The sequence below is a fragment of the Mytilus trossulus genome, chromosome 14 (assembly GCF_036588685.1).
Source record: "Mytilus trossulus isolate FHL-02 chromosome 14, PNRI_Mtr1.1.1.hap1, whole genome shotgun sequence".
Classification (NCBI taxonomy): domain Eukaryota; kingdom Metazoa; phylum Mollusca; class Bivalvia; order Mytilida; family Mytilidae; genus Mytilus; species Mytilus trossulus.
In genome coordinates this window covers 4,641,668-4,654,274 of record NC_086386.1, presented here as the reverse complement: position 1 = coordinate 4,654,274, position 12,607 = coordinate 4,641,668, and the positions used below count along the sequence as shown (strand labels likewise).

General features: G+C 29.8%; 1 protein-coding gene across 1 annotated transcript in view; it reads right to left on the bottom strand.

The window, feature by feature from the left end:
* Positions 1-6,854: 6,854 nt before the first annotated feature.
* The window catches only part of LOC134696914 (U3 small nucleolar RNA-associated protein 18 homolog), a 53,870-nt gene continuing 48,117 nt past the window's right edge, over positions 6,855-12,607 (bottom strand). The window contains exons 13-14 of the mRNA XM_063558881.1: positions 8,318-8,460; positions 6,855-7,372 (exon numbers count right to left, since the gene is read on the bottom strand). Coding sequence (XP_063414951.1) covers positions 7,348-7,372; positions 8,318-8,460 — 168 coding nt within the window. The 3' untranslated portion in view covers positions 6,855-7,347. The remainder of the gene's footprint in view (positions 7,373-8,317; positions 8,461-12,607) is intronic.

Genomic DNA, 12,607 nt, shown 5'->3' with positions numbered 1-12,607 from the left:
TAAATTGAAATTCATTTGTCAATATCACACAAAATTACATACTTCATTCCTATAAAAATAGGTAAAATTAGATACCCTAAAATGATTAAGGCTAAATTTGGTTTCACATTGGCCCCTTAATTCAATTAAAGCCAGAAGACTTTTGTAAAGTTAACGGAAATAACAAAATAATTCATTAAAATGGGAAAAAATGACTGTACAAAAACACTCACCCAAACAAGATGTCAAATGACAATTTTGAGTATCTCCCTTGAATATTCAGTTTGCGAACACATACACTTTGTGTGTCCAATGCTTTCATTTGGATAAAAATCAAGACGTTTTAGGTCAAATTTCTCAAATATCTCAATATCTGACATATTTGTAATGTAAGAAATACGCTTGAAAATAGAACAATGACATATAAATCTATTCAACTTTCCCATGTGTCCTTTTATTACCTTTAAAAAAATTTCATCTTGAAACATAAGACTTTTAATTGAATTTTAACAAATAGATGGGAGAAATTATAGGACAGAGAAACAAACGATAAGAAGCCAACAAAATGTACTTTGTCAAAAATTTAATACGCCGGATATGCGTCACATCCACACAAGACCAACCAGCGACGCCCAGATGAAAAACGTTTGTAAGCCAAAGTCAAAAAGCACCAAGGACCAAAAGCTCAAAACTTCTCGACCAACACGGCCAGGGTTATCCACTTTGGAAAATAAATTCCTTTAATATTATTCAGAATTTAGATTGAAACATACCTTTGAAAACAGTAAATTTTATAAAATGACTACAATAGATATTCATAATAGAACTAAAGTGGTGACGACTAGCTACAAAACAAAAACAGTTAAAATACAAAAAAAATCACTGTCTTGTTTGCCATAACCAGTGTTACGCTGAAAGTGACGCCACATTTATATAAATAAACGAAAATTTAGATGAAGTGTAAGATTAGATTTGTGATAACAGTGAAAATAAGAATACTAATCAATAACAAATTATTGTAGTATCAATTAAACAACAAATTTTATTATCTAGCTATGTTGTTGTCTGTAAACCAAGTATATAGTGTAAATTTGACTGAAGTACCTCAATTTCTGACGTGTTAACTTATAATGTCTGTTTGTTTAGCTCACATATTACTGTTAAAATATACTGCGATTATATGCTGCTGTCATACAAGTGAGAGACTTAGCTACCTAAAAATCTGGTTGAATCCAACATTGTTTACATAAGGTCATCTATACCAAGTGAGGAATATGACAGTTGTTTTCCATTCGTTTGAGTTCAGTGTTTCTGGTACTAAAATAATTTTTATTGACTACACAATTTTAGGCATTAAGCGATTCATTCTTGCTGTAAAAGGTAACACATTATTGACATCCGTTTACAGAAATGAACACAAGTAAATCTGAAATTACTCAACTATACTTATTTTTAAGTAAGACAATTAATTGATGTTTTGTGGCTTCCTTACCTCTTTAAAATTCAAAATCATTGCAAGCATGAGTGCAGTTTAAGCACAGATTAAGTTACCTATTTTTTTTTACAACCTATATTATAGAAATGTATACTTGTATAATCTAAAATTAAATAAGGTAAAAATGAACGACCACAAAAGAATAAACTCACACAAAAAAGAAGATCAATACTCTTCTCAATACTCAGACTGAAGGATTAGTGTGACAGTTATAGGAATCAATAATTGAAGTCATCTTCTATATCATTGTAGGATTGAATTGTCACTCTAAAAGAGGGACGAAAGATACCAAAGGGGCAGTCAAACTCGTAAATCTAAAACAAACTGACAACGCCATGGCTAAAAATGAAAAAGACTAAATGATTTTTCAAGTGGTAATCATGGTTAATAGTAATTGGTATTAGGTACCAAGCTTATAATTTGATAAGCCAGATACGCATTTCTTCTACGTTAAACTTACCAGTGACGCTTTGATAAAACAAGAGGCTCTTAAGAGCCTGTGTAGCCCACCTTGGTTTATGTGCATATTAAACAAAAGACACAGATGGATTACCGACAAATTTGTGCTTTTGTGATGGTCATGTGTTTGTAGATCTTATTTTACTGTACATTCTAGCTACATACAAATATTTCTATAATGACCTTTGAACTTATTTGTTGATCTTATTTGGATGAACATTTTCGCTGTTCACAGTTTATCTGTATCTATAATGATATTGTGATAAGTGTGAAGATAATAACCAAAATGAAATACGAAGTTGAAGAGTATTGAGAACCAAAATTCGTAAAAGTTTTGCCAAATACAGCTTCAGATAATCTGTGACTGAGGTAGAAAAGCCTTAGTATATCAAAAATTCTAAATGTTGTAAACAGTTTATTTATAAAAATAACCATATCAATGATAATTCTAAGGTATCTATGCCTGTGATAAAAAAAATCCTTAGTATTTCGAATAATTTATATTTTCTCAAACAACAAATTTACAAAATGACCATATATTAACTGATATTCTTGTCAAATCGAAGCGCTGAATACTTGGCTGGGGATACCCTTGGGAACAAAATGCCACCGACAGTGATATTGACCTGGTATGTTTTTTGGTGTTATCAAAGGTACCAGGTCTATAATTTGATACGCCATACGCATGTTTCATCTACATAAGACTCACCAGTGACTCTCAGATCAAAATAGTTAGAAAGCCAAAACAAGTATAAAATTGAAGAGCATTGCGGACATACAATTCAAAATATGTTGTGCCAAATAAGGTTAGGTAATCTATGGCTTGGAACAGCTAATTATAAGAATGACCATATGAATGATATTCATGTCAACACCAAGTAAAGTTATAGGTATAATATTTGAAAACTTGACCTTTTGTTAAAACAAACCATCTTTTTCATGATATATTTGTAGAAGGATATTTTCACATTGGCTTCAGAAGCTGTCTATCAATCCTGAAGCAACTTATTTAAAATCATTCTTAAATTTTCATGAAGGCTTGACAAACTTATAAATATATAATAAACATCTATGCCAGACTGAATTCAAATATTTAACGCAAAACGCTGCAGTATACTTTTTCCTTGAATTATGAAAAAAATATAAAACATTATCAATCTTACCTTTGAGACATCTCTTGATAATGACGAATCTTAAGTTTAAGGAAAAAATATTTAGATAATTGATGTTACAAAACAAACGTTACTTCCAAAAAAAAATTTGTAAGGGTTCCGCGGAACCCAGTGTCTCGCCTACTTTTGCTGTAAATTGCAGGCTCAACAAAAATGAGGAAAAAAATCAATAAAAATATTCCTTTTGATACAATCTTTTGATTGTAAGAAGCTTCTGTCCAAGTTTGGTAAAATCCAGCATAGTTTATTATTCTAATAAATGCTTTATAAACTTTAACTGCAGACTTTACAGGTATGTAATGTTAACTGGAAGAAAATCTAAGTCCATTTAAGCATAAAATACCAAAAAAGTGGATTTTTTTTTACAAAATTTACCTCTGGATACTATCTTATGATCATAAATAAGCTTCTGTCCAATTTTGGTACAAACCCAGGATAGTTTAAGAAAGTTATTAAAATTTTTAAAACTTTAACCACAGAGTGAATGTAATGTTTCCCCGCAGAAAAACTAAGTCCATTTAAAAGTAAAATATGGGATAAATGGATTTATTATTTTACAAAATTTACTTCTGGATACTATCTTATGATCATAAATAAGCTTCTGTCCAATTTTGGTACAAACCCAGGATAGTTTAAGAAAGTTATTAAAATTTTAAAAAACTTTATTCACAGAGTGAATGTAATGTTTCCCGGCAGAAAAACTAAGTCCATTTACAAGTAAAATATGGAAAAAATGGAATTTTATTTTTACAAAATTTACTTCTGGATACTATCTTATGATCATAAACAAGCTTCTGTCCAAGTTTGGTAGAAATCCAGTTTAGTTTAAGAAAGTTATTAAAATTTTAAAAACTTTAACCACAGAGTGAATGTAATGTTTCCCGGCAGAAAAAACTAAGTCCATGTACAAGTAAAATATGGAAAAAGTGGAATTTTATTTTTACAAAATTTACTTCTGGATACTATCTTATGATCATAAACAAGCTTCTGTCCAAGTTTGGTAGAAATCCAGTTTAGTTTAAGAAAGTTATTAAAATTTTAAAAACTTTAACCACAGAGTGAATGTAATGTTTCCCGGCAGAAAAACTAAGTCCATTTACAAGTAAAATATGGAAAAAATGGAATTTTATTTTTACAAAATTTACTTCTGGATACTATCTTATGATCATAAACAAGCTTCTGTCCAAGTTTGGTAGAAATCCAGTTTAGTTTAAGAAAGTTATTAAAATTTTTAAAACTTTAACCACAGAGTGAATGTAATGTTTCCCAGCAGAAAAACTAAGTCCATTTACAAGTAAAATATGGAAAAAGTGGAATTTTATTTTTACGAAATTTACTTCTGGATACTATCTTATGATCATAAACCAGCTTCTGTCCAAGTTTGGTAGAAATCCAGTTTAGTTTAAGAAAGTTATTAAAATTTTTAAAACTTTAACCACGGAGTGAATGTAATGTTTCCCGGCAGAAAAACTAAGTCCATTTACAAGTAAAATATGGAAAAAATGGAATTTTATTTTTACAAAATGTACTTCTGGATACTATCTTATGATCATAAACAAGCTTCTGTCCAAGTTTGGTAGAAATCCAGTTTAGTTTAAGAAAGTTATTAAAATTTTAAAAACTTTAACCACAGAGTGAATGTAATGTTTCCCGGCAGAAAAACTAAGTCCATTTACAAGTAAAATATGGAAAAAATGGAATTTTATTTTTACAAAATTTACTTCTGGATACTATCTTATGATCATAAACAAGCTTCTGTCCAAGTTTGGTAGAAATCCAGTTTAGTTTAAGAAAGTTATTAAAATTTTTAAAACTTTAACCACAGAGTGAATGTAATGTTTCCCAGCAGAAAAACTAAGTCCATTTACAAGTAAAATATGGAAAAAGTGGAATTTTATTTTTACAAAATTTACTTCTGGATACTATCTTATGATCATAAACCAGCTTCTGTCCAAGTTTGGTAGAAATCCAGTTTAGTTTAAGAAAGTTATTAAAATTTTTAAAACTTTAACCACAGAGTGAATGTAATGTTTCCCCGCAGAAAAACTAAGTCCATTTACAAGTAAAATATGGAAAAAGTGGAATTTTATTTTTACAAAATTTACTTCTGGATACTATCTTATGATCATAAACAAGCTTCTGTCCAAGTTTGGTAGAAATCCAGTTTAGTTTAAGAAAGTTATTAAAATTTTAAAAAAACTTTAACCACAGAGTGAATGTAATGTTTCCCGGCAGAAAAACTAAGTCCATTTACAAGTAAAATATGGAAAAAGTGGAATTTTATTTTTACAAAATTTACTTCTGGATACTATCTTATGATCATAAATAAGCTTCTGTCCAATTTTGGTACAAACCCAGGATAGTTTAAGAAAGTTATTAAAATTTTAAAAAACTTTAACCACAGAGTGAATGTAATGTTTCCCGGCAGAAAAACTAAGTCCATTTACAAGTAAAATATGGAAAAAATGGAATTTTATTTTTACAAAATTTACTTCTGGATACTATCTTATGATCATAAACAAGCTTCTGTCCAAGTTTGGTAGAAATCCAGTTTAGTTCAAGAAAGTTATTAAAATTTCAAAAACTTTAACCACAGAGTGAATATTTGTGGACGCCGCCGCCGACGACGACGACGGAATGTAGGATCGCTTAGTCTCGCTTTTTCGACTAAAGTCGAAGGCTCGACAAAAATCCAGTAACTACTTGGCTGAAATTCGTCTGCTAATTTGACTGGAAAGACTTATAGTTTAAACAATATCTTATTCAAATAAATTGAATTGGATTTGGCAACAGACATAGCCTATGCAAGCCCTCTCCATTGTGGAAAGATTTCAGCCTTAAGGTAAGAAATGTAAATAAATTTGAAAGTGAGTGAAGCTGCTCACACTGTTATGCTCCATCTTTATTATTTGATTTGAAACTGTTCGAGTTAGACGTATACATTTTCAAATCAAAACCTTGAATTTTCTAAATAACAAGACTTTTCTATCTCAAGAATAGATTACCTTAGCTGTATTAAGCAAAACTTTTAGGACTTTTGGTCCTCAATGCTCTTCAACTTCGTACTTCATTTTGCCTTTTAAACTTTTTTAATTTGACATAACTTATGTCTGAGGTAAATATAAAATTTTAATCCTGGTATATATAATGAGTTTATTGGCACAACCACTGTGTTTAGGGCGCAAGTTCCATAGCAGGAAAGTCGCCTCCCAAAACATCAATATAATAATAACAACCACTGTGTCAGTGACACTGCTGGTGGAGATTTATTACCCTGAGCCAGCCCAGTATTCAGCACTTCTGTGTTGACCTGTGTAATCATTGATATGTTCATTATTATAAACCAACCATTACCAAACTTTGAATTTTTGAAATACTAAAGCTTTTCTACCTCAGGAATAGATTACCTAAGCTGTATTTGTCTTCAATGCTCTTAAATCTCGAACTTTGTTTGGCCTTTTAAACTTTTTTGATATAAGCGTCACTGATGAGTCTTTTGTAAACGAAATGCGCATCTGGAGTAAATATAAAATTTTAATTCTGGTATCTATGATATTCAATATTTATATATCTAAGTTTATTTCGTGACTCTAGGCGTAGCAGAGACATTAAGGGTCATTGTTGTGTTAAATACAACAATTAACTATCAAGAACCACCAACTTTCAACCAAATTCAAAAGATAAAATGTGAAGGATTTCGATAGAAGTTGGGCAATTGTAATACTAAATAATACCGGTACACAGAGCCCACTTTTTCACATCATTTAATTTAGATTTGTTAAATATTGTGACAGATACACAGACAATTTGTAAAGTACTTGTTGTAACTTCCATGGATGTTATGATTTCAAATGTCGATAAAAGTATTATCATACAATATAAATTATCTAATACTTATACTATTCCAAGCGCTCGAAAGTTTCAAATGTCTTAGACAGTTTTCAACACTTACTAACAACTATTCATATTCTTGTTAAACTACATTCAGAATAAGTTATAAAAGGTCACTGTAATACACGTACCATAAAGATAACATTACTAACAGTTTCAAGTAAATTGATAAAAAGCTCAACTCCATTTTTTTTTATGGAAGTCTGTTCTCCATAGTTTCAAATAATATTTAAGGCCTTAAACAGACTTATACAGTAAAGTACATGTTGAATCTGGGTTTTTTTTTATGTTCACCGATCTTTATCTTCTTTTAGGTGACCTGCATGTCAATTATTTGTTTTATAGATATGTCTAGTAGTTGCTGTAGTGCTTCACCCTACAATAAAAGATAGATTCTGTATAAGAAATGCAGCTTCAACAAAATGATGGCAACGGTATCAAAATCAAAACTTTACTTAATTCAGAATCAAGTATAATTACTTGTAGCAAAGAAACGCACATAGTATATAAATAACTTGAAAGTCGCTCTCAAGTAATCAATTAACTTTTTAACCCTTGCACCAGAAACTTCTTGTAGACACTGACAGGTAGAGGAATTAATATCTCCGCTGATATCAACAATAAAGCAATATACTCTTGCACCAGAAACTTCATGTAAACACTGAGACATTACTAGATACCTTCAAAAACTTTAATTTATGGGTTCTAATAACTCCAACAAAGGTGACCATTTATACAGATTGAATACACATTTATAGGTACATATATTATGTATTTGAACAAAAGTTTCATGAAGTAATTTGATTTTGATTCAGATTAAAACAAAGTTACTCTTGGACAAGTGAAGCTTCTAAGTAAGTATTTGATTGGTTCAATCGTTTTCCAATTAAGAGATAACTGTATTGTATTTGAAGCTTGGTCTATGTAAAATGTGGGTTTCACTGTTGCAAATTGATTTAATCTAGCGACACATGGAATAAAATTAGATTGAAGATGAATCTTTTCTCTATTTACAGGCTTGTTTTTTAAAAGTGTTTCTTTCAAAATTAGAAATTAATTAAAAGCTCAAAAATAAATTCACTGCTCTAAATTTTCTTATGAAAATATAGTAGGAATCCTCATTACAATTTAAAAACTGCACTTTTATCATAATTTAAGGGCTAGCTTATTTAAAGATGTAATTTGAGTATCCAATGAAATAAAATTTCATTTAACACAAATACCAAACTGACAGAAATATTTCTCTGAATTCATACCCATTAACGTTTAATCTATGAAATCACTTAGTTGTTAACTGATCTTTGAACTATAAGAACTGTACCTGTAAAGTAGGGCTAAACCCTTGTTTGTTCCAACTGTAAAATAACCACTATTTCTGGAGAAGTCCATACACAAAGGGATACGTAATTTAGCATCTAGTCTATCAGGAAAGTTAGAGAACACTGTCTGTGAAGGCACATGTACCTGTAATATAGTTTATAATTTGTGTATACAACCATTTATTGGTGTTGATGTCAATGTGATATTTCAGGAAAAAAGCACTGCCGTTTTATACATTTATTATATCTGAAATAAAGTTTATAATTGATGTGTACAGCCACTTATTTGTGTTTGTGTCAACATATAGCCTCACTGTGGACATCATATTTTAACGGTACCATCAAATCAATTCCAATGATATAAAATAAAACATTATGACGATATGATGATATTCTATCTTATTTTGAAAAGAATATCAAGATGACAAATGTCCCTACTATAATAGAAAAGCCAGGTTTCATATTGACTGCTGGCTTATGGATAATAAATTGGTGGATTTAAATTACTCTTGAGCTATTTATCATAATTTTTAAACTTGACAAATAAGGAAAATATTTTATTCGCAAAATACATTTTTATTCACCGTTAAAGCACTTTTATAAGGCGTATATATACTGGATCAATGAAATCTTGGTAAGATAAAATTTATTTTAAACTAATGCCAAATTATGTATGCACTGTACCATGTTTTGATTTATATTATTTCTGTTTAGATATAAATAAAGCAATCAGAATGTTAAATTCTATCTATACTCCATGCATTATACTTACTAATTTTACTGCTCTTTCTGCAGAATCTGAACACATAGCTAATATTTCTGATGTTGAATTAAATACTAAGTTCGTACAAGGTGTTGTTAAATTTAATAATGCTTTCAATGGTTTTGGTGACCTAGATTTAAGACACACTGATGGTTCGTAAATGTTCACAACACCACTATATGATCCACAAGCTAAGAAATTATGATCATGAGAAACAGCAATAGACATTCCTTTTGTACATCCATCGTCTATAAATCTGTGTATACAGTCACGTGTCTTCATATCCCATATATATACATCACCATCATCTGAAATAGAACCATTAAATATATTCATATCCCATATATATATACATCACCATCACCTGAAATAGAACCATTAAATATATTCATATCCCATATATATACACCACCATCATCTGAAATAGAACCATTAAATTTATTCATGTCCCATATATATACATCGCCATCATCTGAAATAGAACAATTAAATATATTCATATCCCATATATATACATCACCATCATCTGAAATAGAACCATTAAATTTATTCATATCCCATATATATACATCACCATCATCTGAAATAGAACAATTAAATATATTCATATCCCATATATATACATCACCATCATCTGAAATAGAACCATTAAATATATTCATATCCCATATATAATTATATATACATCACCATCATCTGAAATAGAACAATTAAATATATTCATATCCCATATATATACATCACCATCATCTGAAATAGAACCATTAAATATATTCATATCCCATATATAATTATATATACATCACCATCATCTGAAATAGAACAATTAAATATATTCATATCCCATATATATACATCACCATCATCTGAAATAGAACCATTAAATATATTCCAGAAATGTTACATATCATGTACCATCTTTTCCCATATGCAAGTTGTTATCAATTCACATGTAATTCTTCATTCACATTTTCTTTAATTCATTATTATAATATTGAACACTAAGACTATTTAGTCACTGATTTGAAATCACTTAAATTCTCAATTCTTAAATTTGCATAATCCTGATATCATAGCAGATACCGGTTTTTATTTTCAAATTTTCAAACAGATAGTCAACATTAGGAGGAAAAGCAATAAAGCCTCCAAGCTTATAGCTTGGTATGTCAGATATGCCTATTATCTACTTAAGACTTATCAGTGGCACTGTAATTAAAACAGTCCACAAACAATATAAAGTTCAAGAGCATAAAAGGATATACATGTGAGTAAATAGTTCTTTTTTCTCAGCAAATATAATATAAAATGTGTTAAAACAGAGAACTAAATCTGGAAGAGTATTCATTTAAAAGACACATTTATAATTAAGAGTGAGATGTGTGGAGGAAAAGAAAATACATCTTTATGAGCAGACACAAGTTTTAATCCTATTATTTAGTCTTCAAGCATAGACTTCCTGATTACTATGGTAAAGGTATGGTCTGTGCATCAACTTGAAACATAAAGTTTGTAAAAAGAGAATATGACAATAAATTACCTCCATATGAATACATTGTACTTCCATCTTGTGAAAAGCAAACCCCACCTACACTACCATTCATCTTCTGTGTATAGATCCATTCTTTTGACTGTAAATAGAAAAACAGAACGTGTATCTCTTTTTTTTATGGTTTAGCTTTGTCTATTTTAAAACAATTATATACAAAAGTTCTCTTTAATCATCTGGTCTTTGATTGAGAGTTAACAATTTACTATATCTTTTTATTCCATATGAAAATGTTATCAAAAACTGTATTTTGACTTTAAACTTTTTAGATTTACTGGTGGTCTGTCTTCTTTGTTATGATATGCAAAGCTTGTCTTTGTTTATGTTTTGATGTTACACTATTGTTTTAGATATTGGAGAAGGTTTGGTTCCATTAAAACATTTCTGTAGTTGTCTTTTGCTGATCTTGTACATTACTTTTTTCTCGTTCATAGTTTTTTTTATATAGATTAGACCTTCAGCTTTCCCATTTGAATGCTTTTAGACTATTAATTTTTTTTGCCTTTTATAGCTTGCTGTTTTGTGTGAGCCAAGGCTCTGTGTTGCAGAATGTACCTTGACCTATAATAGTGTACTTTCATAAATTGTGACTTGAATTGAGAGTTGTCTCACTGGCACTCATACCACATCTTCCTATATCTATTTGGTCTATAAAACATTTCTTTATGTATAAGATGATACTCATTACAAGTATATCAGGTACACAGAAATTTAATATCTAGGTGTTTATCAACTAAAAAAAACCTTGGCTGATAATAAGTGTATATTTCCATATAATCCTAGGAAAGCTATAAATCTTCCATCAGGTGACACAACAAATCTCTTCATATTTACTTCTCCTAAACCTAAATGAAAAACAAATTGTACAGATGTTAATCATTTTGTATCATCTGTTAATATGGTTAATAGAATTTCACATATGAAGTACTTATCAAATGTAATATATATAATATAAAACTATGAAATGAGAGTATCATTTTATCATTTTTGTTTGTTCAAGTACTTTTCTGGATTTATCTTCATCAGGAATGCTCAAACCAAAAAACAGTTTGTTACTATACATTTCTTTCTTTTAACAATCTGAATGTGTCTAGTACACGGATGGCCCATCCCCACTATCATTTTCTACGTTCAGTGGACCGTGAAATTTGGGTAAAAATGCTAAATTGGCATTAAATTAGAAAGACAATATCAAAGGGAACATGTGTACTACGTTTCAAGTTGACTTCAAATTCATCAAAAACTTCCTCAACCAAAAACTTTTACCTGAAGCGGGACAGACGAACGAACAAATAAACTTACTGATGGACGGATGTACATAAATGGAGCATTATAAATTGGGCATAACAATAGATTCTGGCGAATTTAAAACTTGTGATAACTTTCGACTGATTACTTACCTTTAACAGGAGGTACACTGATCATCTTCCAAACCATCATGTCATAATAATGAAAACCTTTATGTTTTGACCCCATGATGACCTCCTCTCCATTGGCACTAAAATGAGCTGAGTATATTGGATAATTCTCTAAGAATATACTCTGTATCTTTGGGTTATTTTTGCCATCAACCTGTAAAATTATAAGGAGTTACTAACATAAACATTTCAGTGATATTCCTGTTTGAACTATTTTCCCATATACTAAAAACATGAGTGATTAGTTTGGACATTTATTATATAATAAAACAAGAGGCTCTCAAGAGCCTGAATCACTCACCTGAATTTTTTTGGTTTAATCTCTCATCAATGAATATTTTGGCTTTTCAATTTATTTAAATGTTCTTTAAATCGTCCTATTCTCTTCAAAAGCCAAAAAAAAAATCTTTTTCTCCTTTTTAGACTCCTATGTTCTATTCTAACCATAGCCATACAAGGAAATGAAATATAAAATTTATACTAGATACTCTGAAACTCTGAAACTCATTTAGCCTAAGTTTGGCTGAAATTGATACAGCAGTTTCAAAGGAGAAGATTTTTTGAA